The sequence below is a fragment of the Dryobates pubescens genome, chromosome 18, assembly GCF_014839835.1.
Source record: "Dryobates pubescens isolate bDryPub1 chromosome 18, bDryPub1.pri, whole genome shotgun sequence".
NCBI classification, from domain to species: Eukaryota; Metazoa; Chordata; class Aves; order Piciformes; family Picidae; genus Dryobates; species Dryobates pubescens.
In genome coordinates this window covers 9,870,005-9,897,438 of record NC_071629.1, presented here as the reverse complement: position 1 = coordinate 9,897,438, position 27,434 = coordinate 9,870,005, and the positions used below count along the sequence as shown (strand labels likewise).

The 27,434-nt window shown below is 41.5% G+C and overlaps 1 protein-coding gene across 3 annotated transcripts in view; it reads left to right on the top strand.

Annotated features, from left to right (window-relative positions):
* The window catches only part of IL1RAPL2 (interleukin 1 receptor accessory protein like 2), a 381,248-nt gene that overhangs the window by 16,799 nt on the left and 337,015 nt on the right, over positions 1-27,434 (top strand). For 2 of the 3 annotated variants that reach the window (XM_054169506.1, XM_054169505.1), the window contains exon 2: positions 3,033-3,133. In XM_054169506.1, coding sequence (XP_054025481.1) covers positions 3,052-3,133 — 82 coding nt within the window. In that variant the 5' untranslated portion in view covers positions 3,033-3,051. Of the gene's footprint in view, positions 1-3,030; positions 3,134-27,434 lie in introns of those variants that run through there. The other variant, XM_054169509.1, reaches the window with a different exon arrangement.

Genomic DNA, 27,434 nt, shown 5'->3' with positions numbered 1-27,434 from the left:
TTTTAACTGGTTTATCCCTTCTCATATCTCTTCAAGACAGCACAGTTTTGTTCATGTTCTTCATCAGATTGTAGACACTCTCCCACTCGTTTATTTCCAGAAGTGCTAGTAGGTCTAGCACAGGATTGTGTTCTGTCTGTAGAGTGTCCTGTGCCCTGATAGCTGGGCAAATGGCCCAGAGGAGGGTATTGTAAGACTGGTCCTATTGGGAGACATGATGGGAGTCCTGGCAGGCTCAGCCCCAGAAATCTCTGCCTAAGCATATTTTGAGACTTTGTCCTAAAAACATGCCTTCCCTCCTCCAGCTGCTTGATGTGTTTCTGGAGGAAATATATCTTATATTGTACCTTTGTTCTTTATAAAGTTGTGTGTTTAAAACAAAATAATCTATGATATATGGCAGTTTGAATACCCTTACTGTTTAGCAGTCACCAGCTGGTCACAGTGGTGTGACTATCCTCGCTTCTTCTGGTTGAATATCTAGGATGGTGAGGATGGTACTTCAAACTCTGATTCATGCTAGCTTCAGGAGGGGTGGGTCAAATGTGACAAGCTGAGGCTTTGGTCTAGGCTGTGAGTGCCTGGCTGGTGTAGTTTCTTGCCCTTTTCCTGCTCTGTTTTTAGACTTTTGTAGATATGGAGATTGACTGCCATGGTGAGGACTGGGCTTCAAAAAGCAGATCTCCTATCAGTGCTGACAGAACCAAGAGCCTTCCCCTATCCCTAGCATTAAAGTTGGCTGGCAGAACTTTCTTTGAATTTTTAAGTGTATTTAGTGCAGCATGGCTTGTTTGTGGTGGGGATGAAGGGACCCCCAGGTGAAAAGGCTGTCATAACTGAAGGGAGGAAAGTGGGGAAAGTAATTCACAGAATCATGGAACTGCAGAACGTTAGAGGTTGGAAGGGAGCTCCAGAGATCATGGAGTCCAACCTTCCTGCCAAAACAGGATCACCTAGGGCACAGGAATGCATCCAGGCAAGTTATGAAAGTCTCCAGAGAAGGAGACTCCACAACCTCTCTGGTCAGCCTGTTCCAGTGCTCCATCACCCTCGCTATAAAGAAGTTTCTCCTCACATTGAGGTGAAATCTATGTTCAAGTTTGCATCTATTCCTTGTCCTATTACTGTGCACCACCAAAGAGATTGGCCCCCTCTGCTTGACACCCACTACTGAGATATTTGCAAAGCTACACTTGAAAATCCTTCTGGCATAACATCATCCTTACAATTATCTGTCAAAAGATTTTGTTCAGTTAGGGTTGGTTTTTTTTTAAGCTCTCTTGTCAAGATGGCCTTGCTAGTTTCAGGAGTTTGGTACTCCAAGGAAAGGTTAAGGAAGAATGAATGCAAATCCTGCTGCTAAGCAGTCAGACAACCTTCAGCCTGTATTATTTCTTGAAAACTCCTTTAGTGTGGTTACTGTGGGGGAATCAATAGGCATAAAGTGCCCATGGGAGCATAGAATTCAGAGGGGGGGAAAAAAAAATCCACTGCCTATTTATAGCTCACAGAATGGTAAGGTGAGAGGGGGGAACCTTCAGTTTCAAGTGGTGGTTTTGAAATAATTGACTAGCAGCATAATTGTCATTGTATAAAAGATTATACAGGGCTCTGTACATTTTCTTCACACAACAGTAGGCCAGTAGTAAAATTACCAGGGAAGAGTATTTGATATAATATACTCAAACCAAATAATTTTCAGCAAACTACAGGACATTGCACCCTCTTGTTGCTTTATCACATTGAGCAGATGTTCAGCATGGCAGGGGGCTGGGCTGGTCCCAAAGTTGAGGGTGCCTCTGGGAGGACCAGGCTGGCAGATATGATACAGCATTTAAGGAATGATTCTGTTTTGCTGATCTTTGTTGTATCACTGATGTGGGTAGGTGTGTGCATTTCTGTTTAAAAGGAACTGCTATAAAATGTTTGGGGAATCTTCTGGTGGAAGTAATATCTTCATACTGATTTAGATGACTGACCTCTTTATCTGGGAGTAAGGGTCCTGACCTAAAGTCTGTATCTGATGTGGAGATGAATTCCTGGAGTCTAAATATATCAAGCCACTTAAAGGCCTGTGACTTCAAGCTAAGCATGTGTTTGAGTACTCCAACTTATAATTAAGCATCTTTCTCTCTTTCATTTATATATAATTGTTCATATATATAATAATTTAGATTATATACATAGATGGGCTTTACTGACTTCAGATTTGTTCTACCTGTTTTTAAGTGCAGATAAGGAGCTTCAAGTTGCTCTTGCACATGTTCTCTTGAATGACCTTGTACTTGTAGATGAGACTGGAATTCCAGTAATTATATGCAATTAAAAATGCAATTGTAAACTAGACTTCCACCAGCCTCTGTAAGGTATGTAATCTGAAGTAGATAGTAAAGTTCACAAGAGAGACTAATTTTATCTTTGTGAAGAGAATCCCAAGACCTGCATTCATTGATTTTTTTAATTTTATTTTACTTTTGTTTCAAATTTTGTTCACCTTTTCTTTATCTCATTTTATAGGAGAAATCTCTGGAATTGCTCTAATTCATTGTTGGAGCTTTTCCAAGGTCACCAATGGGAAAATAAGGCTGCTAAGAGAAATCGTGTGAATAACCTACTCTTATCTCTTCCTGAGCAATATGAGGGGGTTTTTTTAAAGCATGAGACCTGTTTAGATGAGACAAAACTAAGCATGACCATCAGGGTCTCCTCCTTAAATAACATAAAAAAAGTCTGCTAGATTGGACTCAGACTATTTCAAATAAACTATTCAGTCTCCTTTTTAAGCAAAATAACATTTTCAAAGTGTCATTAAAAAAACTCCAACCTTTTTGTGTAATAGTCAGAGATAAATTATTCATAGACAGTTACTTTGAACCATTATGTTTTTCTACCTCTGCATAAAAATAAACCCAGAACTCGCTAGATTAAGCCGTTGCCCTGTAACAGGTCTTTGAGAAATGTTTAACTGTAGCTGCTGCTTTTGTTGTAGTGAAGAGCTGTGATTCAGACTTCATACTATGTTTGCATTTCAGCTGTCACAGAAAGTGAAAGATGAAGCCTCTTGTTCTCTTGGTTCTTGTGATCTGTACTGTAGTCAGCATGAATTTGAAGCTCGTGTCAAAGAGAAATTCTGGTAAGTCACGTAAAAATGTTTTTATTTTTGAATCTGGACCTAGTGCTCATTCAGTCAAGCATTTTAGGTGACTGCTTTGTGCTTTGCATATGTGCCTCGTGTTCCTTTCTGCAAAAGCCCTCAATGTTATAAGTAATGTGGTTTCCTTACCAGGTGTTACAGGATGAATTTTCTCACCATAATGTTCTGCTGATGTGACTTCAAGTTGTTTGAAGGTGTCCTTAAGTTTTCTTTTCTTTTTAAAACAACAAACAGAAAAGGTTGATCTGATTGAAAACCCATAAAAGTAATAATGACTTTGGCATTGTTTTAACACCCAGTTGTTCACTTAGGCAAAGAGATTTGCTTAGCTGGATGTGATTTGTGGTGATTTGAAAGTCTGGATGATTTGTTTTATATGTTGGAGGGGTATCTTCCAGAAAGTCATTCACATAGCCAGCCCTATGTGTGCTCATATACAGGGTTAGCTGGGTAGAACTTTCCTGGACAGGTAAAATCTGATTATTCTGGCACTGAAATGCAGTGGGAGTTGGTTTATGTTTACATCTGCTTTTGAAACCTGGTAATGGTAACAGAACAAAGAAACATTAGTGCATCTCCTTTCGGGACAGAGTTGATCTGGATAATATTTCATCTATACTGAAGCCTGAATGACTTTGTAGTCTGTGCACCTCTGCCCACTCAAAGTGGATGACTTCATGAGACTGTTTGCATTTGTCAAGTAAGCTGCAAGTTTGGAAGGACATTGGGCAGAAGAGTAGGTTAGCTGCTAGACTTAGTCTGCTGGAGCCTTGTGTATGTGGGCAGGTAACTCATGTAGGAAAATGTACTTTTACCCTTGTATATTAACTTAATATTTCCTACTAGTTGTGTGCTCTACATATAAGTGTGAGGACTTCCATTGACCTTACTGCCCTCGGTGTCTTCAGAGAACACGGTGCAGGTACAGACAGAGGTTACTGACTTCAGTTGTTGCAGCCAGTTTTGATTTTTGCACTTCTTGAGAACAGAGGAAAAAAGTTATTTGGTCTGTCTATTATAAAGAATTGGTTGTCACATCCCAGGCTAGGAGGTGTTACTCTGGAAACCACCAGATGCTATGCTGAATTCTCTCTGCTGGGCTAGAAAGTATAAATGAATGTTGCTAAATTGAAGAGGGCTACTGCCTTTTGTTGTGGTTCTTGTGCCCTGGGCCCTGTTTGCCCTGTGAGAGCAGTAATGGATATCGGGATTTGGCTGCAGTGGAGTTTGATCTAAACTCTGCTCGGGGCAATGCTGGTCCTGTTTCTCAAAACTGCTATTACTGGCCTGGATGGGAACACTTATGAGATCCATAAGCTATATGACTGAGCAGCCTTGATTCACTGATGCCAGGCAACACCACCTGGCTGCAAGTAAAGGTCTTTGCATTTCCTTCATCAGAAGCACATATCTAGAAATAACAGGCCTGTGGTTATAGCAGTTTTCAGCTGGTAGTTTACCTTTAATTATATTTTAGTTTTGGCTTTTTTTAGTCTGCTTGCTTTGACTCTGCAGAATGTCTTGTGTTATTGGCAGCTGTTGACAGTATCAATTCAAGTACTGGTGGGAAAAAAGCTTTAAAATGTTAGACTGCCTATTGCTAAATATAACCCACTAGAGAATAGCTGGTTCTTTTGACTGAATTGGTATATGTTCAGTATAAGATGAAGGGGGAAAAATGCATGTAAAGTAAAATTACAGTTTCTTTGCAAGTACATGATCATGTAGTTGGTTTTCCACCTTCAGTATTCATTCTACATGCTGATTTTTAGGTTGCTGTAAGGAGCAAGCTATTGATTTATTTTCTTTGCTTTTTCTTTTTCCACTACATTGTGTGTGATATACATTTTCTGTTTCTGTGATTTCAGCACTTGGAGCAAAGTGGATAATTTGACTCCCTTTCTTTAAGAGGTCTTTAGATATGAAGGACTGTGGTTTGATTGCTTGGGGCTTCGTTAAATGTTATGTGTTGTGAAGGGTCATATGCTCCAGTGGCTTCTGAACTTCAACTATTTGTATTGCTGTTTAAGCAGAAGATCAGAGAGAGTGGATGGATTCAGCCAGGTGAACGCAGGAAGAAGCAAGGAGGCTGTGTTGTTCAACAGGATGACAGAACTGTAGTGTGCTGGTGCTGTTCAGGGTCCCTCTCTTTTGAGGAGGGAGAGTTGGAATGAGAAAGTAATTTAATGGTTATTTGTGGGCAACTGCACTACAGTGTGAACAGCAGGATGTCTGAAAAGCAGGAAGACTCTTTTAGATGTAAATGGGAGTCAGGGTGGGGGGAGAAGATGGGGTGCACAAATGACACCCTTTGAACAGGCTCTCTGCAGCAGTGTTCAGAATGGGTCTTGCTGCCTATTGGTATGGGGATGTCTAAGCTGCTGAGTCTCCTTAAAAATGTAATGGAAATTGTACAGACAGTTATGTAGGGCTGTGTGAAGCAGTGCATGGAAAGTGCTGACACTGATGATAAAGACAGATTTGGGCTACTAGGGCAATAAACCAGCAAAATCAGGGTGTTGGTATCTTTGCTGATTTATGTAGACTGGCAGTTTTTCCAAGCAGTACATAGAATTATTGCATGAATGGCCAGAGTTGTGCTTAGTGTTAAGTACAAGAGCAATTACGAAGTTAACTGCCATGTGTGTAGTATCACATCATAGAATATATCTTGTTTAAAGGGTAGGGAGAATCTAAAGAGAGCTGAGTTGAATAGGTCTTGGGGTGGAGCAATGAGAAGATGGGGTGTTGTGTTCAGGCAATGCAAAGGCATTACTAAACCCAAGGCGGGGCAGAGTGTCTAGAAGGGCATTCTCAATGAAACTGAGGTTGCCTTAAAGAGAACAGGTGTTTGGCTAGGAAGATATCTTCAGAGGCTGGTGGGAAAATACTCCTTTGAAATCAAGGAATGGAAACTCAAGTGGAGAAAGTTGAGGATGAGAACTCCAGACAGTAAATGCAGACAGTACCCAGGGGCTGGGCAACAGGCAAGAGTCATTAGAGGTCAGGAGTGGAGGATATGTCATGCAGAAGGTGATGAAACGATGCTCCAGTTGCAAGAACAGAATTAAAGTTTGATGAAGAAACAAGTCTTTGTGCAAAGGAAAGAGATTTGTCTCTTGCTTGCTCTGTGCTACAGGTTCAGGTGACTGTATTTTCCACTTGCAGAGGACAAGCATGAATGCATGTGAGGACTGCAGGCAGATTTTGGAGTGCTTTGCATTGCTGCAAAAATGGCAGAGAAACTTGTAGCAAGACAAATTTGTCTGGCTGCTTTTCACTTGAGATGTGGTGCCAGAATAATTAAAATGGGTGAGCTAATTTAATTATGCTAGTCAGACTCTTCTTTACAGGCAGCAACTTCCAGATGCTCCAGAAGAAATCTGTCATGTCTACAGAGTAATGATCACTGTTTGTGGTGGGAACAGAACAGTTTGCCTCGAGCATCTGTGTGAATGTAATGTTGACTTAAGTTTCACAGGCATTTCTTAATATTAAGAAGCTTTTGTGAAAGCTGCAGGTCATCCTTTTTGCAGGCTTTAAGAAGTAAAACTGAGTAAATAGCTAATTCTAGGACTGCAGCCTTCGCAATATCCTAGTAAGGTGGCGGTTATACAAATAAATGGAGGATGTGGGAGCTGCAAGGTTTCCAGCTGGTAGGTGATTTTCTTTTAATCTGATTAAGGGACTTCTTTTCCTGAGCCCCTGGTATACAGTGCTTTGAATAATCATAGCAGAACATATAAAACCAATTAAAAAAATCATGGCATTTTTTAAGCAAAAGGTTTTTCAGATGATGGAATCCATTTGACTTACTAGACATAATTCCATTAGTGAATAATTGATGCCATTTATTGTTGCTGTATTAATCTGCTGAGCTGAAATAACCTGTCTCAGCATGCTAGAGCTCCAAAGGGCATGCCAGGCTTGTGTGGAGGAACAAGGGCAGATGTCCCAAGGGTTTCTGTAAGGCTGCTGGTTGCAGTGATGGTGGTAGTCTTTCTGCAGGTTAACAGGGCTTAATAGGCTCAGGCCTGGCACCTACAAGCCAAATGTTCACATCTTCTACTTTGCTGTGTTAGAATGATGTGCTCTGGGGTTCTGGCCTTCCTTCTTTTTACCTTGACACCATCCAAATGGCAGTCATATGCTAGAGAAGCAAGTGCATCCCTCATCCCCTGTCCACCATGTCACCTCCACCTGCATTTCACTTTGTCACCAGTGGCTTGGGAGAGAAAGAGCCTGACTAGTGGCACATGTCTTGCTGTGTAAGAGCCAAATTGTCTTAAAGTGTCTCATAGATGTTGCAATGGTTGGGACATGGTACTTCAATATGTTCATTTAAAACCTATTGGCTTGCTATCTTGTGTCTTAGATGTCATGGAGCAACATGCTGTGGTCTGCTATAGATGTTTCAGGAGAGCCTCACTTTCCTACTTGTCACTGCTCTAGCCTAGGATTTCCTTCTGCTCTCTTTTGTGAAGCTCAGTCTTCTTGTCTTGTTGCCTGATCACTTTGGCCACGAAAACCATGACATACATGGAGGTGTTTGTACTTCAGAGGTGATTCATGGCTTTCTGCCTAGAATGGGAAGTCCTAAAGCATCCTAACTCTTAAAAATCTGTTGTTCCTGCTGGAGTGAGCCCCAAGAGGAACTGTAGGATGAGCATTCACAGTTGCCATTTGCTTTTTGTTCATGATTGCATCTGCCTGTAGAGCTGACTTCTGGCCCTGATGTAAAATACATGGCTATGAGCCCTTGCAGTTTCTGAGATGAGTGATGCAAAGAGGTTTCAGCATTTACTCCTGCAAATTACATGCAGACATGGAGGAAGCTTGGCAGCACTCATCAGCACACACTGATCTCTTACTTTTCCCAGATGTTAAGTTATTCACAGCTCCAGCAAACAAAAACAGTCAGAATCACCTTTGTTTTAAGCTGTCATCAGTGCAGGAGTGTAGTTCCTCCTGCATATGACTGCATCTGCTCCTGGCTTCACGTCTGCTCTCCATCTGTTCAGTTTGGATCAATGAAAGCAAGGAGCCAGGCTCCTGTGCTCAGTCAGGTCTCAAGGGGTTACCAGCAAGTAAGCTATGAGGCACTGGTGGTCTGTGCACCTTATTACAGCAGTCTCAGTCTTGGTTTCCTCTGGAAAGAAAGTGGCATTGCAGCTAGACAGACATATCTGGGAGACAGCTGGCAGCATTTAGACATCCTGTTTCTGGTGAGGAAGATGGGAGATGCGTAGAGAAGAACAATAAAGGAAACAATCTGCTAAGGGTTTGGAGTTTGTTAGTGACCTCAACCTGACAATTAAATATTGAACTTATTTAAACTCTCAAATTTTTAGCTATTACCCTTGTATAAAACAAGTTCATGTATAATTAAACCAATTAAAATATTGAAGTGATACTTAAATATTAAAGCTAGAGTCCCTTCCCAAAAGGAAACCACAGCTGTATATGGATAAAATAAATGAACACATGAAAGCTTTCCAAACTGCAGTAAATCACCAAGGTAGGATCTTTAGGGATGGGGGGAAATAAGCAAAGCATGCAAGAAATGTCATTTCCTCTGTTAAAAATCTATAATCTTCCACTTTTGCAGTGGGCATCATGTCAGCTCTGTGGATCTCTGTGCTTACACCTAGCTGCAACATGTAAGAATTTATTGATAATACTGAACCTCCAGTAGCCATGTCATCATGATTGAGAAATCTTTCATCTCTGTGCCTTTAATTTTTTTCTTTCCCTCCACAAAATGAGGTCTTTAAAAATGGAAAAGACCCACAAAAACAAAAGGTGTGTGAAGGTGTCGTTGCTTTGTTTCCTGTTAGATCCTAAACAGGCATTTAAAGAGAGTTCTTCATTTCAGTATTTCTAGTATGCTGACTTTGAGGGGGGGTGTGTGTGCTAGGGTTGTGTCCTTAGTCTGAAGCTGTCCTGGGGGACATGGAAAGCTGTCTGGCATGTTTTGGTTTTCATCTTGTTCATTAGAATATTTTTGGAAGGTCTGTCTTATGTAATGTTGAAATGAAAGTATAAATAATGCAGCACAAACTTCCCCAGAACGTAGTCTTCAAGCTCAGGATGTTCTCTAGAGATGAATGTCAGCTCATGTTGGGACATCTGCTGGTGGCACAGAGACTCAGAGGTACCTTAGGGGGATATGGACCTATAGAGAATCTGTGCAATAATGGCTTAGCTTTGGGTCAGCTCCTAACCAAGAACACTTCTGAAGTGTGCTTGTGTTTCTGTAACCTGGCAAGTTTTACAGGCTGCTGTATATATTAGAGGGAACATAAATGAGGTATGAGTATTAATACACATTCTTGTATATATGTCCACTAAAAATACAGATTTTTTTTTTCTACTTTCATAACCTTGCTTGTTGTTTGTAGTGCATTTCAGTTTTAAATTGCTTGCTTTGACACATGGTATCAGGAACTTCTCTTTTTACTTACTTGTTTTCTTCTTTCTCTCTCTCTCTCTCTCTCTTTTTTTTTAAAATGAATGTAGCTGTAAAATTGTGAGGTAGGAGATCAGGAGATCCTGGGATTGCTGTGGGAAAGAGCCTGTGAAAGGAGAATTAAGCTGCATTTTAGGCATTTTGGCTGCTTTTTGGCATTCAAATGTTAATTAATTTTGCAAATCATAAAGGAAACACCAGGGGCTTGCTTTTTCAAGACCTAAGTATTTCCAGTTGTTGACCTGTGAATAAGGAAGGAACTCTTTCTTGTGCAGTGCATGGACATGTGAATGTTAGTGTATAGACTGGCCTGAGATTGTGGTAGTGCCGTTACAACTCCTAACAGCAGAAATGATTGCCCGTCTATGAGTTGAAAGCAAAATTGATCTGAGCTGCAGTGTCACCTCTGCAGTGTACATTTTATCACTTTACTAATCTCTAACCCATTCAAATTCAATTGATTCTTTCCTACAAGAAGCATGATTAATACTTACAATACATACTGATATGAAAACACAGAAGACAGACACTTAGATTGGAGCTGAGCTTCTGAGCGAGCACTTTGCTTTTCCAGGACGTGGTAACCAGGCTGCCTGTGTCTGCCAGCTTTGCCATCGTTTCCTTCTCACTTGCCTTCACTGTGTGCTTCCCCTTATTATGAGGAAGGTCTTTTGCCACTTCACTGTAAGACTGCTGCAATTGGTTTGCATCTTTGAGGGAACAGAATTGCTTTAAAACCATATCTACTGAGATTCCTGTATCCCCTATTCCAGATGGGAATCGTGCTTCTTGTAGGAAAGCATCGATTTCGTTTGAAAGGGTTGAATGAGTAGGAGACTATCTGATCCAGGCACTTGTAATCATTGTTCAGTAGTTTGTAGTGAACTGGAGGCAATAGCAGTGCTTGGCATGAACTGTTGGTATCTGGCTATCTCATTCCTGTTGCTTTAATAACATGAGACAAATAGGAGTCTGCATTAGACCCGAGCTACTAACTTGACCTATCAGCCTCTCTGGGGCAGGAGGCATTAAGGGAAGCCCTCAGTGAACAGACCTGAAACAGGGCAGAAGGAAAAGCCTGAAGTTCCTAAATCCTTTCTGGTGTTTAAAGTACAATACTTTCTGTCACTCTTGCTCCTGTCTAGGGGACAGACTGCTGTTCAGGCACACCTTATCTATGCATACAGCTTCAAGGCTTGACAGGGCTGTGTAGCAGAGGCCTTGAAACATGGTGGCAGTATTATTTGTTTGACTTTTGGTATTCTAATTGAACATTCCTACCTTGGCAGGGTTTTTAAAATCCCATGGGACTATTTGGTGTTTTAAGCAAACATCTGCTACCATGTTATTTAATCCTAGTGCTCTGTCTCTAGTGTTTTCCTCACAGTTATTCCCATTTTACAGATTGTGGAAAATCATCCAGTCATGAAGTGGTGGTCAGTTGCCCAGCACACTGAAAGTGATGTGGGGAAATAACATAAATAAAATCTTTCCTTCTGTTCCATTACTAACACCTTAGGCAAGGACAAGGAAAGCAGGACTGTCTCCTGGAGAAGTTTGGTTTTTTTTTCAGTAGAAGATAGTAAGATGTGTCTGCTAGAAATAAAGGAAGAAGAGAAGGAGAGAGATTCCGCTATACCAGATTTTGTGTGTTAGTTTTAGGCCAAGAGCTTCTGCTTTGAATGTTGTAAGTCTGTTGTGTGCATTGCCTGTAAGCTTTCTTCCCAGTGTATAGAGGGGAATGCAGGAGGAAGAAGCATTTAAGACTGTGAAGTGGCATATGGAATTCCTGAGGGACCATGAGCTCTGAGGATGCCAATCAAGTCTCTTTGAGTAACCAAGTTTATAGAAACCTGTGCGTATACTTACTGCTCTGACCTGAAGAGTCTTTGTTGATCATGAAATGCAGTGACTCTGCAGGCAGTCAGTGGCGTGAGCCACTCTGGGCTCCATCTGTGCTTACCTAGTAGCTGCCTTTAGAGTTTCAGCAATACCAGGAACTGGAGTTCTCTCATCAGATGTTTGAATAGCTTAAAAGAGTTTCATCTGGGGACATCCCAGATGTTCATGTTCAAAGAAATACTGGCCCTTCCATCCCACTGTACAAAGCCTTAGAAAATCTGAGCACAGAGTTGTTTCACAGATTTATCTGTTTATTATTTGAGAGTTGATGGATCTTGTCTGGTATGTTGGAGATAGAGTTGAGTTAAATATTTGTGAAGACTGATGCTAATATGGCAGATCATATTTTTCACAAGACAACAAGAATTGTTTATTCTGGGATTTAAGCACTATATTTTTGTTTGGCTCGTGCACTCTGTGATCCTGAGGTTATTTTGATCAATGTGCAGAGCCATTTCATGTGTGCTTCTGCTGTCTCATGTGTTCAAAATATGTATGTTGGTAGGCCTGGAAGGGGAAGAGTAATGTGAGATAGAAACATTCTGATGTCTTTAAGCTAATGGTAAAAGGCAGAACTATAATCACATTCTACAGCACAGGGCTCATCAGAATTTCTTTTGCAGTGACACAATTTCATTTTAAGCTGTAAATTCCCTCAGATGGATACATTTAATAAGCAATGGGAAGCTGCTGGAACATGAGTAAAAGGCAGCGTTATTCCTAGGCTCTGTATCTCTGGGGTATTCAAGTATTGCAGCTGAATGCTAGGACTTCTGGGATCCTTGATGTGGATGTTTGATGATGAAGCCGAAAGATTGAGCATGTAGTGCTTAGGACCCTACTATTTCTGAGATTCCCTTGCTGGGAAGCAGTTGACTGTGCCCAATCTGAGGCTGCCTGCAGAGGAGACCTGAGAACTGAGAAAATGAGACTGCTTTAGTGGATCCAAGTCATCCCACAGGGCTCCTTGGCTCCCAGGTTAGAGGTGGATCTGTGGCATTGCTCTCTGGCAGGCTTCTCTGGCGAAGCAGGATCACCTTCTGGACCTGCTTCTTCCTCTCTAGTTGTAGGCAGGGTATTGCAGAGTATAATTTGTTGAGAAAATAATCTGATGGTGAAGTATTTCTGAAACCTGTTCGGTCTGGTATTTGCGGTTTAGAAAAGCAAATTGGAAACCCCAGCCAAGAAAATAATTACTGTAGATTTGAGCTCTCGAATCTGTTATTCATTTCTGATATGACCTTGAAAATCTTGTCCCATTTTATAAAGCCAGAGAGGTGTGAATAATGGTGTGGTTTTAGACAATTGAAAACAAGGAAAGAAATTAGGATGTGTATCACTAATGACATTTTGGATGTAACATTTTCATTCAAAATGACATCTGTAATTTTAGGCAAATCAAGGGACTTAGAGTGGAAACTGTGCTTAGGAGTGGAGTGTCTCAGCTTTATTGGAGCAGATTGAAAGCTGAAGCTTGTTGGCTGACTTCTGATGTAGGTCAACATAATTCCTATTCACCGTGACTTTACATCATATTATTTACAGCATTATGATTTTTTCATCTGGATTGGATGATTAAATTCGCTCTTTACCATTCAGTGTTTATTGCAAGTGGTTTTGTTCCAACTGCAAAACATGCCTCTGACTTAGTGCATGAGAGATGAAACCTAAATCCAGCCACCTGGGATGCCTGGCTGCAACTGTTGTGGACCTTACACAAGGAAAGTGTAAAGCTCGACTGATGAAGAAAGGATCTTTATTGAATCCTGGTTTAGAAATGTCTACAAATAAACTGTTCAATTTGCTGTCCTTCATAAAGAGCTGTAATGGATGACATTTTTTTGAAGGATACAAATCCTGGTCAAACAGTTGTCCATTGTGCTTTTGTGTGAAGTCTTTGCAGAATGTGTCACCAACTGACTTCATTTCGTAGTGGGGAAGACCCTTGTCTTTTGGAACAATTTCCTTCCCACCCTCCCAAGTGAAATGCTGGGGACCTTGGTAATGGGAAGGGATGAAGTACAGATTCTGCTTGGCTTGATGTCAAAGCCAGTTGAAATGTTACATTAGGTCTCATATTGGTGTGTAAATATGAGCATCCTCAAGGGAGGCAAGTGTTGGTTTTTTTCACTGTGGGCTCTGTGTTGGGTTTTTTCACTGCTACAAGAAGCACATCCTTTCCTGCATACAGGGTTATCCTTTCAGAACCATGATGTGTAATATACTTGTAAAAACCACATCTCTTTCCAGGGTTTTATTGTGCACATGAAAGTTGTGCATTATCAGGGTGATTACTGAGATAATTTAATACTCATTCTGTGCTTTACTAGAGAGCTTTCCAACTGGGAGTTGTAAACGGTAATTTTGATCTCCTTAAATTTTGTTTAGGTTATTAAGAAATGTATTTTGTAGCGTCAGAAGAGGGAGTTCTGTTTTTTCATAATCTAATAGTCCCTTGAGGCTCACCTGTTAAAATCACATCAGTCAAATAAAGGACAAGGTGTGAGCAGTCAGTCATCCTGCTAAATATTCCTGAGCATGCAGCATCCACAGCTGGCGATCCCCAGCTGCAGAGCTGTGCAGCATTTGGTGATAGCCAGTATCAGATTTATCCAAGGGACTGCGAGATGAGAGGAGATAAAACCATCAAATGTCTTGTGGAAGCATGGTGCTGGCTCTTCTAGTCCATCCTTTAGGGTATTATTCAAGGTATCTCAGTGCCCCAGGCAGTCTTGAGTAAGGGTGTGAGCTGAGGTGCCCCCTTTGCAGGATGCTGTTCCTGCCTCAGCTGTAATGGAAAGCAACAGTGCAGTCCCTGCTCCCGACAGGGATTTCTCAAGCTTGTGTCCCACACAGTGGGGTTTGGGCTCTGCTCTATGGAGTTGGACTGGGCTGTGTTATATTCATCTTCTTTATTTTCTTCCTTGAGAGAATTTCTTTAGAACAGGATATGCCATAATATACTGGAGATTTAAGCAGAGGAAGCTTCTGTGCAGAGTGAGAGAGGAGCTCATTAATTGCTTAAAAATTAGGCAGTCTCCATCTGAGTAATCGGTGTTGGCTGGCTGGCCTTCCTCAGTCTAAGAAGTAGCTCATTAGTAGAATACACACAGATGGTACTATGCTCTGAGGTATTTAAAATACACAGGCAAAGAACTGTCTGTATTAATAAGGCAAACCTGTCTGTAGTCTCTGTGACTGAGTTTGCTACAGGCAGCAGAGGGAACAGTATCATTTGGGTAAATATTGTTAGGTAGATGCATTTCCATCAATCAATTTAGTTTTCACATTTTCATGCAATAACAGATTATGATAAATACTCAAAGTAATTTACTGTTTCTGGAGAAGTGATATTGTAAAAATGGACTTACAGTAACTACTTAATTTGTTCAGTACTTAATTTACACATTTAATTGCCTAGAGGGGGGAGATGTATTCAGAGCCTAGTTTTTATTTGGAATATATATAGGCTTTCGCTTTCTGTACTTTCTTGTGATGTTTTTCTCTATGCAGTTTGCTAACAGTTTATTCAGAATAATTCTCCTGAAAGTTGAGTTCCTTCTACAAATGCCAGTGGGTAGCAAAATGAGAAATTACTCACCAGGGGAGACAAAGCACAGAGCCTGGAGCCCTCATCACTGTGTAGCGGACAGGGGCTGAGGGGGGACACCACCAGTTTCCATCCCAACAAACCTGCCAGTGTGGCAGCTCCCTGCAGCTGTGCAGCCCTGGAGTGGTACTGCACTGGCTCTCCAAACTTCAGAGGTGGGAATGATCATGGCTTTGTTTTTAAAGGACAGACTTGCTTTTTGCTCCTCATCCCATGTGTCTCATTGAATGGAGAAGTGCTCCATCCCCACTTTGGGCAGTCTCTTTTTATCCTGAGCAGTCTGAGCATTTTAAAATTACTGTTGTCTCTTGGTGCTCTTGACTGTGAGCTGAGATAATCTCTTTTCTCACCCCATTTGTACATTTATAAGCATATTTGCTTTCCTGTTTAAAAGATTTTGCCCAATAAGACTGGTCTGCAGATTGGGGATTTACAAGGACTGGAAATCACCAAGGAAATGTCAGGAGTTTGATGGCAGTGGAATTCCATAAGCTGTTCAAAGGTGGCAGTGTATGCAGTCCTGGATGTGAGGAAGGGTTTTAAGTGAAGGTGTTGAAGAAGGAGGAGCACTACTTGATTTTTAGCTTTCAGATTGCAAGGTTATTTGATTGGGATTGCTAGTAACCCTAGGCTGTGGGGTTTTTCTTTTCTTTTTCTTTTCTCTCCTGCTGTAAAGCTATTGAAGTTGGTGGAATTAAACTAGTCATTAACAAACATGGCTGTGCAGCAATGAGACTTTCTCCCTTCTGTGTGCCAAGCTTCTGCTTATTTGGTGTGATTCTGAAAAAACATCCATTGATTTCAGTTATTCAGAAGCTAATTACCTTGTAACCCACAGGATCAGGCAGCAGAGCTGCTTGTTTAGCCTGTAACAACACAGTTCTTATTATGGTGCCCAGTTGTGTTGGCACTTGCTGCAGGGAACCTCCCACTGACCCTGCTTGTGAGATGGCTGCAGAGCAGCTCCCCACACATGCATCCTGCCTCGATACTGTGCATGCAAATGGCCAACAATGATCATTTAAGTAATGAGTACCTAATAGATGTTTGTACTCTGTAACTCTGAAGCATTTTGGAGCTGAAATTTCCCTACCGGTGTTATTTGATGTGTGCCGCAAATTGCTGAGGTGAGAACACAAACAGGAGGAAACCAAGTTATCAGTGGAAGTAGATTCTGACAGCTCCATCTCCTGCTTCTACCTCGGGCATTGCAATGGGTAAGTGGCAGGAGAAGTGTGAATGCATCACAATAAATTCCCAGGAAGAATCTTTGCTTTTCTGGGTAGCATCATGATGAAAATTGAACTGCAGTGGATTTTGTAGGGACTTGGCTCTTCATTAAAATAACAGTCAAGCCTGTCAATATGGTAAGTGCAGGAGCAGAAATTACCTTAAAATGACACCTTGGCTGTAGCTTAGCTAAGCAATGAACAAATAGTTTAGTGCAGGCTGAATTCAGGCATGCTGTGCATCTACTTGAAAAGGCTCTTTAATGCTAATCCATTTGGATACCACAGCATTGTTTCCAAATCCAGAATCTGAATTTTAATTGAAGGTTTGTAATCCACAAGGGGAAAGTAATACATCGCTACTATTATTTCAAAGACAAATCCTTTGGGGGGAACTCCCAGCTGCAATTCCTCAAGCATCTTTAAGATTCTCAGAAGCAAATCAATACGTTTCTCAAGAATGATTATCCTCAGAAGTCTTCTCAATTAGATAGGATATAAAGAAACAAAGCAGTGGTGGTCTCCCACTGAGCTTTGCCCATGAAACTGCCTTTGCAACTGGAAAGCTAAATGAAATTGTAAAACAGAACTTGACTGTATCAGTAAGCAGCTATCTTTTGACAAGTACATGTGGTGATAAAATTACCTCTGAGGTTGGAGTTATTGACTCATTTTAAACTGCAGGTTCTCATGAGCTGGCATCCCTCTCTCTTCTGTATTTGATTGGAGCTCTTCAGTGCTCCATTTGTATGAAGGACCAGGAATACTTTAGTAGTGCTAATTAAAGGGCTGTAGCCTGTCCTAAAGTGCTCATTTGAACTTAGCAGTGCTCATGATAAGGTATTAATGCCTCAGAACATTAATTCACACAACTTAGAGACATTGGGATCACTTTGCAGAGCAGAAACACTGCAATTCCTGGCAGTGCTGCTGTTAAAAATTCAGAAACAACTGTTTTACTGATATTATTTGTGATTAACTTTTAATGGACTTATGGTGATTTGAGATGCTAAGAACTACACTGTGGATCAAGACTGCTTGATTGATAAGTCTTCCTCTGTGAGATGAGTACCACTCTCCAGCACTTGCCTGACTGAGTGCACAAATTACTTTTCTGCAAGAAAACACATGGGATTCCCTGCCCACCTGTTTAGTGTTGTCCATCTCAGTCCTGTCCTGTTCAGTTTGCAGCAGCAAATCTGTAACAGATATATTTAAAGGTACTTCTTTAAAAGAAAGAGTTTGCTGGGCTGGTATGACCTAGCACTTGGTAATGAGTGCTTGTGCATTAGTTCTTGGAGCATTGTGGTTGGGTCCTGCTAAAATGATAGCAACATCTCCATCTCCCTGTGTAAGGCAAAAGTGGGAATACTCTTAAGCAGCTAGAACAGTTTGGTTTGGTTTTGAACAAATTCATTGTGTTCAAACATTGAGCATGTGAAAGATGCCTTTCCTAACTACACCTACAACTCTGAGTTGTTGAGAAAAACAACAGGCTGAAGATTTTCATAATCTCTGTCGTCATGGCCATGAAGAACCACTGAAGGTGACCAACAGCTCTCTCACCCTGAGAGCACACATTGAGACCAAGGCTGCAAAACAGTCTTTTACAAGTCATGTTCATTAGCTTGTTCAAGCTGTTTTATGTAATCTGAATGAAATAGTTCTGGGAGCAGAGATTTTTTTTAATAGTATGTGGGATATGCAGGTTAATGCTTTCTGGAATTATGGGAACATAATTTTCTGTTCTAAATGATCTTCCTGCATTTAATCATCTGGTCTGCATTTGGTTACAAGTTTCACATTTTGACTCCTAAGACTGTGTAGTTTCTGTTGCTAGGTGGCAATATCAGTATGGCAGCCTCCTACAGATAGTAAAGGACCTCAAAGTCAGGAAGGAATAATTAAGACCCTGAGTGAAACTGTAACTTGTGGCTGCTTTCTGCCATGGTTATTGATGGCACGGTCACATATTAGTACTCTCAGGTGCTATTCCAAAAGCACCACTAATGTGCCCTTTGGGCTTGTTAACTTTTTTGTCTCTCCATACTGACAAGCGCCCATCAAGCCATGCTTCTAAACGAGACAAAAAGGGTCAAAAAAAAAAAGTGTGGAAGTTTAGTGAAGCTGATTTAAAAATGTCAAGGTTGAATTCTCTGGTGGTGCACTGTATTGGAGAAGTATAGGGGAAAATCTCTTCTGAAGGGGATCAGAGGATGACCATAAAGCACTCAGGGTCTCCTTTCACTTGGTGAGATCTCTGACCTGTTACACCTCAGGCTGGACTTGATGATCTTTGAGGTCTCTTCCAACCTTGGTGATACTGTGATACCTCAGCAAGCATCTCCTCTCCTCTTGCTAGCTAAGAATGGGTTAAAGACTTTGCGGTATCTTCTGAATACAAACCCAGTTATTTTCCTTGTGTAGTGGAAGAATGCCTGTGCGTGATCTAATTTTAACTTAATTTAGTGTACCTCACAGATTTTCATATATAAAATAGTGCCAGAGGAATTTACAAAAGGTTTTCTCTTACTGAAGCCTGTGTTAAAACTCTGGCATCAGCAGAGAAAATATGCTGATTCAAAGAACTTGTAAAAAGCCCCTCCTTGACTTCTGCTTTTGAAGATCTAAACCCACATTATCATGATTAATTTGTTGTTCCTGGTAAAATCTTAAGCTCTCCTTTTAATAAGATTCTGATGATAGCTAAACTTCACATGCTGGTGTGATTTCCCTGTATGTTAGTTAATAGCTACCTAATTAGAAATGTAAAAGTAATTCTTGTAGTGTAAACAAATAGACTTCAAAACCTCTTAATGGATAATGGAGTTTCACTGTTTAATTTCTGTGGAGCTGACAGAGGGAGGGTTTTATTGTGAGATGTCTCTAGCAATACTAAAAAAGAGATTTGCTTTGAACTGATTCTTGAAAGAGGAGATAAATATGGGTTTCAAGATGGTGATGTGGGTATCAGAAGCAAATGATTGGACATTCTGGAGAGACTGTGGGCTTTTCCTGTGTGTTGTACTTTTTTTGGAGGCTCCCTGCACTATTCATGTTCCTCTCCAAGGGCATATTTTGTTATCTTCTCTTTTTAATTTATAATGTAATGAACTGTGGTTCTCCAGTGTTCCTGTGATCTTTTCTGAACCAGAAAGCAAAACATTAGGGAGAAAAGGAGAAAAAAGTCACCATGTGACTTCTGAGAAACGCTGAAGGCCTTCATACCCTTCAAAGAGCTGTAGCTCCCAGTTCTTGTTGACTGCAATATATTTCAAAATACCTACCCTTCAGAAAAACTTTGGCCTTGAGTACCTACACTGCACTGCAGTTGATGAGAGCTGCAGAACCTAAGCACCACTGAAAATCAAACTATCAGTCACACTCACTGGCTTCCTTTGATGGAAGCAGCAATATGCCTTGGGGAGCGTTGGGAGCTTTACTTAAAATTCCAGCTCCTAAATGAAGAGTCTTTCTGCTCATTCCTTGCTTCTGTTGGTGTCACCTTCCGAGAGAAGAGTTGGGGCTCTCTGATGAGAGCAGGTACTGCAGGGTTACCTGGAAGCCCTTTCACAGTTTCCCCAACCCAAACGTGGCTCCTCTCCCCCGTTATGCAATGGGATGGGCAGCCTAGAAAGTGAGCACTATTTGTCATGCTGCTGCCAGCCAGTTCAGTTTTGTTTACTGATTGCTGTGGCTTGTGTTAACAAGAGGAATTATTTTCTCTCTGGCTGTGTTTTTGTGCAAGAGGAGTTACTCGGGATGGAAGGTCTTGACTTCATTCAATTAACCGGTGGTACCCTCCTCCTTTGCTGCTCCGTGTTCGTAAGCCTCCAAACAATGCAAGTGCACCGCAGTGTACAGGGCTTTACTAAAGCATTGTAGCTCCTCTATACTGCATGCTAATACATTAAGAGCTGCAAAATGGAGTAGTTAAGTAAAAAAGATAAATAAAAAAAAAAGCTCATTAGGATGAGTGAGTGATGTGTGTATTCAGAATTAGAAGTTTAAACTTCTAATGCAGCATTATTTGCTCTTTAATTAGATTACTAACTGGGGGGAAAAAAGTATGCAGCATTGCAGCATTACAGCCTGGTACATATGGCACATGTTGAAAGGCTGATACTGTAACAAGAGGATTATAAGAGCTGTGCAGGGCCACTGTGCGTGCTTGGAGCTGCACCTGTCTCATTCAGAGTCTTCCTCTCTCTGCTTTAAGCTCTTGCCCAGGAAATAAGTTTCCTGGGCTTCTGTACATGCTTGCTGAGTTTAGGGAGTGTAGGATAACTTCACTGCAATGGCTGAGAAAGTTGACTAATGCATAGCAATAAAATAAGGATGTTATAAACTATATAAAAGAATGGAGCTGAGGTTCTTCGCAAGAGTGTCTGCAGGATGGATGAGGGAAGGAGGAGAAAGTGCAAAGTTTGTGAAGCCAGTAGCTTTGTCAGGACTCAGAAGCTGGATAGAAGAATGCTGCTGTATTTGTAGAGAGTGGGTTGTTCATTCACTGTGCTGTTCCTTACAACCTGGTTGGAATCTTGGGCTGTGTCCTCATAGTACCTTGTGAGAGAAGGGGATCTTGCCTCTGGGAACATGGGAGCTTTGGCTGAGTATAAAGTGCTAACCAAGGTAAACAAACAGCTCCCAGGGAGCCTGGAGCCTGGGCTGAATACTTGTTCTTATTTTTATTTTTTTTTTTTTCCCCTTGAAAAGCTTTGTGGAACCCTGCAGAACAAGGAAACTAAGTAGAAGGTGGAAAAAAAGCGCATATATATATATCCAAATTGTCAAGTTATCACTGAATTCCTTTGAAACCTATGGAGGCCTGGATGGCTGTAGAGTCAGACTCTCTTCATTCAGGCATGGCAAGCTGGGGCTGCCATCATTGTTCTCCCACTATGTATCGAGATCTGGTTTCTACTGGGGGACTCTGGCAGTTTTGGGAGCTTACAACGGCTCATATAACACCTGGGAACTCCTGTGAATTGGACCCCAGTGGAACTTTCCAGTGTGTAGGTCTCTCTCCCTTATTCCTTTTCTCTTCCCCTTTGGGAAGGGAGAAGATTAATAATAGTGTCTGTCATTTGTCTAGAGTTTGGCCTGACTATTACCTTTAACATGAGACACGAAAAGGAGCTGGAAAGCAACTGAATTCCTCCTGTGTTTCCAGCCTACATTCAGACCATTCCCCGCCCTGCCCTGCAGTAGCAAATTCTTGGCTCAGCATATTCAAGGGAACTCTCAGGTTTCAGGCTTTGTGGTGTGCATGTAGGCTTGAGGGAGCATGAGGGCAGAACTTCTCTTCTGATGGACACTGTAGTGCCTGCAGAGATTAGGATGCTCCAGAATCCCCACCTGCCTTCATGAGCAATGTTACATGGGCCCCTCAGGCTGTCAGGAAACACAAATAAGGGGCAGATTGCAGTTAAAGGTGTGCAGGGTCATTGTAACATAGCTAAAGAGGCTCTCTGGGTCATACTCCTGTCAGCCTAGTGCCAGCTGCATCTCAGTGGAATGTACTGAGTATGAAAAGCAAAGCCCTTTCTGGAATGCAGTTTTGTTGGACTTTGCTTTCTGTTGTCTCTGACGTGCCTTGAAGCATGGCTGATCTCATGAAGCTTGTGTTGGCAGCTCTGGCCCCAGGTCTTTCCTGACTGCCCTTGAGATTGGCTGTTTCGCTGCTGGGCACAAAAGGGTGTAACCTGCTTCACCTGGGGGTGTCTGATCATCATCCTGTGATGGGTGCTAGGCAGAGCTGTGGTGGAGGTGGGTCAGGAGCACTTGAGAGTAGAGGTCTTGACAGGTTGCTCTCATGGGCATCGCTGGTGAAGCCGAGGGACTACTCTCAAGGGAAAGGGGATTTGCATCAGCAAAGCAAAGATGAGCGCTGGTTCTTTGCCTCAAGCAAGATTCCCTTGTGTTTGAAGACTTTGAGCCTGATGCTGGGAGGTCATTTCACTGACTTGCACATTTCTGCAATACCTGAGATGAGTGCTTGCTGAATTTCATTATATAGCTGCTATTCAAGGCAGAAACCAAAACCAGAGTATAATTAATATATAAAAGCCTCTTTTCTTTGCCTCAGGCTTGTTTCTAGTTTGTTTGTTTCAGTACATCTCAATGCGTATTTCTTTTGGTTCACTGGCTCCAAACCAATGGCTGGCATCAATACATAAAGCCTTGCAATCACTTTTGGCTCTTTCATCTGTGACAGTCTCAGAAATGGTGGCTCAGAGCACTAGAAATGCCAGCTATGAGCAGCTCAGGAGCTTACAATTCTTCTTGTTGGGATGGAGCTATGGAAATGCATTGGCAGTAGGATGAGTTTGGTCTCCTCAGTAGAGGAGGCTGTGGTGGTGTCTGCAACTATTTTGAAATAAGGTTATCTCCTGGACTTGGTCCTTTTTCTGTCTGTCACTCTGGTTTCTGGAAAAAAAAGGTGTATATTCTTTGGGTTTTTTGGGGGGTATTTGCATAGAATAAATAGAGAGCTCTTCACACAGGTATGATTAAAAACAACGATGAGGTTGGCATTGCTTTGAGAACTGCTGAGCAACAGACTTAACTAAAACTGCTTAAACTGAGTGTGTGTGTCTCAAAATGTTGAGGAGTGAGAGGAATTGCTGAACTGAGAGTCTAGGGTTATCTCCCTCTACCAGAATAATCCCACTAATAATCCTCTTGGGTTATGCAGCTGCCACTCCTGAATACTCCACACAATTCATTTCAGACTGTGGCTTGTTTTCTATTTCAGCTGCAGGGTTAGATGAACGAATCACTGAACACCAAAATTATTATGAAAATGAGTAATAATGTGTTCTTTAAAGCTCTCCTAAGTCCTGACCTTCCAGTTCTCTCAGCACTGAAGTAGTTTCCTTTATGTCAAGGAAGCTACATTCATTGTAAACTGATTCGCACCTGATCAGAATCTGTGTCTTCAGGGTGAGCCTGGACACAAACTGAATGCCATTGGAAAAGAATAGCTAAAGGAAGTCACCAGGGAAAACCTGCAGCAAGTAGAAATTAATAAAAAAAAAAAAAAAGGTAAAGTTAATTAAAAAAAAACATTGTTCTTTATTTACTGAAAGATTTAATCTACTCCAGAAACACCTGAATCCCCACTAACACTACAAGGCTCTCTTGGCATTAATTCATACCCAAATTCAAGGCTGTGCTTCTCTCTTCCTGTTCATCTTTGTACCCGATTATACCTCAGTACAGGTGCATACGGGTTAGTAATCACAGTTGGGTATTTTGCATGCAGATTAGGCCTGTTCAAATCTGCATACATTTGTTATGCATCACTGCAAAAGTGAATGCTCAAGCAACTTTTATTTTTATCTAATCAAATCACTGCTTAATGAAAAATGAGCAAGTGTGCACAGAGGTGCACCCAGCTAGACTCCAGGGATCCCTGGGGACAGGGACATTGATCACTTGGTAGGGCTATCAGGTGCTGGTCTTTCTGGCCTCATGGTCAAAGCCTGCCTGGGATCAGCTATCTCCAAAACTCCAGTGTTCCCTCCTGCAGTAAGATTAAATCAAGGTTTCCACCACAGGTGGACACAGAAGAGACTTTTACAGACCTCCTCACTGAAACCTTAATGGTGTCAATTGAAACTTGGCATACTATGATCAGAATCCCTTCTCCAGTACAGAAATAGACAAGTCTCTTTACTTCCCCATACCTGAATTTTCAGCCTGTGGAACGAGCACCACATCTTGTCTTCTAAGGTAAGTAGCTGCAGCACAGTGGTGGGTAATATTAAGCAGTTTACTCTGGAAGTAACAAGACAAAATGCACACCTTGCATTGCTGAAACAGTATTAAACCATTTTAAAAGAAGATCTGCAATGAAATAATTACACACAAACTGACTTCTTAGTGCACTTGGCAGGATCTAGTCCAGAAACAAGTCTGCTAGTGCAGACAAAGGAGGTTTATAAAGTAAAACATAAAAGACACAGTAACTCAAAAACTCTGTCCTGAAGTTGGGAACAGCATCTGGGTGCTTTCTGGTGTGTGCTCCTGTCCACACCCTCACCTTTCAGCCAGCACAGATTGCAAAGTAGCTCAAAAAGCATCACAGATAATAGTGAGGCAGTAATAAAGAAGAGAAGCAGCTAAAAAATTGTGTGATTTCAACCCTAAAGTAGAACAGAAAGCATGATCATCTCTAGGGTCCATCCCTCCACATAGTGAAGGACAGCAGCTGAGGAAGGAGATGGATACAGAGCTATTATTGAGGAGTCCCTGAAAGGGACCAGGCACTCCGCTCATCCGTCCCAACACAGCCATCATGCTTCACCCAGCTGCTTCACATTAGGCAAATCTATTTTCCCTCATCCCAGGAGCCAAAGGAACGTGGATATTGGAATTGCAAAGTCTGTGTAAATTGTCACAGGGCTGGAGTACAGGAATCCTGGTGAATTCACCTGAACAGTTGCAACATAATCAAAAAAGACTTGAATGGCTATGGATTCTATACCACATTCAGCTCATTGTAACATCTGCTTCACCGTGTAAGAGAACATTTTGCACCCACCTCATCTTCAAACTTGCAAAAATGTGAGAAGCACACTGCCGACTCAGAAGCACGCTCTGCTCCCTTCCTTGTGTGCAGCGCAGCAGCCAGGCAGGAGCGGCTGCGCCCTATTTCAAGTTCAAATCAGCAAGAGAGATGCTTAAGTAAAGTAACTGCAACAAAATTAACACTTAGTTACACTTTCCATTCCGCTCTGCTCCCGGGATCTCCTTTCGTGAAAAGAAAGGAGGGCCTTGCAGACCCAGTCTCCGCAGCAGCAGCAGCAAACCCCTGGGGCCAGCCCTGCTCACGGAGCTCCCTGCAGATAGGCACCCACCAACCACCACAACCCCTTAATTGCCATTTCTCCTTCTTCAACATGAATTTATTTAAGGGATTTTGAAAAGAGGAATTTGAAAGGAATTAAATTAAGGCTTAAGAACAAATGGCAACTGGCAATAAACAAGTTCCCCAAAGTGTGAGAGAGTTTGTCCTCGGCACTCCCAGCATATTTCAAGGTCAATTTCACTCCCTAACGAACCGCTTAGCCACAGCCAGGCTGCAGGAGTTACACCAGGCTGAAGAAAAGCAGAAATAGCTCACATCCGCACTTCTGCCGGGCTGGAATCAAAACTCAGTCCTCTCCAGCAAGGAAAGCTCAGAACCTGTGATAGAAGCTAAAACTCTGCACCTCACTCCTCATCTCAGCAGCACAGCCATCCTGCTTTATGCAACAGATCCTTCCAGAAAGACTTTTTTCCCCCCCTTTATTTTTTATTTCTTCCCCATTACATTTCTCTTTGCATGTCCTTTAAAAAGCATATCATAACCCTCTTGTGACTTCCCCATCTGCCACCCCTCTCCTACCCACATCCTCCCAAGAAACACAAATATCACCACCAACTTTCCTATAAAAAAAATCCATACGTTGTGGTAACTGAAAACCAAACACTTTGTATTAAAATATTTATGGAATTTGGTCAAGAATAAGGAATGAGGAATCTTTTTAGATACTTTACTGATCTCTGGGCAGAGAATGCATGCCCCTTTTTTGGCCTAATTTTTACTCTCCACAGACTTAAACAGTCACTTGGGTAACCTGGTCATTTGTCCACCTGCACACAGTGACTCTCTTATATGCCTGCCACAGATCATCATAGAAAATACTCTGTTTCAGAAATCAAATCCATGTGACTGGATATTTAATAAAAAACCAAAGAAGCAGCTTTACTTCATTACCACCAAGTAATACAAATGTATGTATTTTTCTGTGGGCCAGATGCTTCACTCTGCCTGTGGGCTGTGGACAGAATGGAGAAACAGAATATTTAAGCAGAATGTTTAACCTCCCACCACAGGGTACAATTTCTTACCCCCCTAAACTCTTAACTACCTCATCAAGATGTACTGCATGCTCCAGGGCTCTTAAAAACAGATAACTTTTATCAGTTAGCCCAGCATTTAGCTGCTATGCTTAATCCATTAATCTTTAACACACTCTAGAATGGTTTTCTTGGTGTGTTTTTTAAAAGGGCTAATGTGGGTAAGAGTCAGTTTTAGACCAATATATTACCTGAATCTCTTACCAAGATAAAACATTTTTGCTGATCATCACACTGCTATTTGATAGCAAAATTATTGCACATGTTTAAAAGCTTCTGTTTTAGGGAAAACAGACTGGCATTAACACAAGTGCATTAAGCCTAATGTTTATTATTGTGGCTGAATACAATGCCAAAAATGTATATAAACAACTTTAACAGCTGTAGTAAGCAACATTCTGTTAAAACAATTACAACAACAAACCCAACCAACCAAAAGCAAGCAACCAACCAGAAAAACCCAAACAAAGCAATCCAATAACCAAACAAACCCTCAAGTGTGGAAAAAAACATTAGAAGGGCATTAACCACACAATGAAAATAGCTATTCCTTTTTTTTTGTTCTTCTTCTTTTGTTTCATTTTTTTTTTTGTTCCTAATAAGAGTATGGCTTTCAAATTATCGGTTTGTCTTCACCTGCAGTGTACACAGCACCCAGATGAAGAGTGTCAAGCCTCTAAAGGCTGGAAACATCAGACATTTACATTTTGTAATTAGCTCCATTGTTTACAGCTGCTGCCAGATTGGGGGTTACTAGGAGCCACCTCTTCCTCCTCATTGAAAAACATTTGCATACAAAAATTTGACAGAAAGAAAGTATAATAAACCCAAAATACCCCAAAGCTGAGAACACAAAGTATGCTGCCAGACAGCCAGAGCCAGCAAAGTGACAGGGTCAGCATGCTCCAATCTTGCACTGCCCAAGCCAGGGAGGGTTTTGCTGCTGACTTAATTGGGGCCAGGATTTCAACCTACAGCATTCTCCTCTGTAATTTGAGGCATACTCTGATTAACTACAAATAATTAACTCATTTTAAAATGGTATAATCTTCTTTGTGCACCATGCACGTTTTAAAAATGGATTAGCCCGGGGTCTAATGCCAGAGCCTCTCCAGCATTAAAGGATTATGGGACATCAATCCCAACTCACAGCTAATTGGG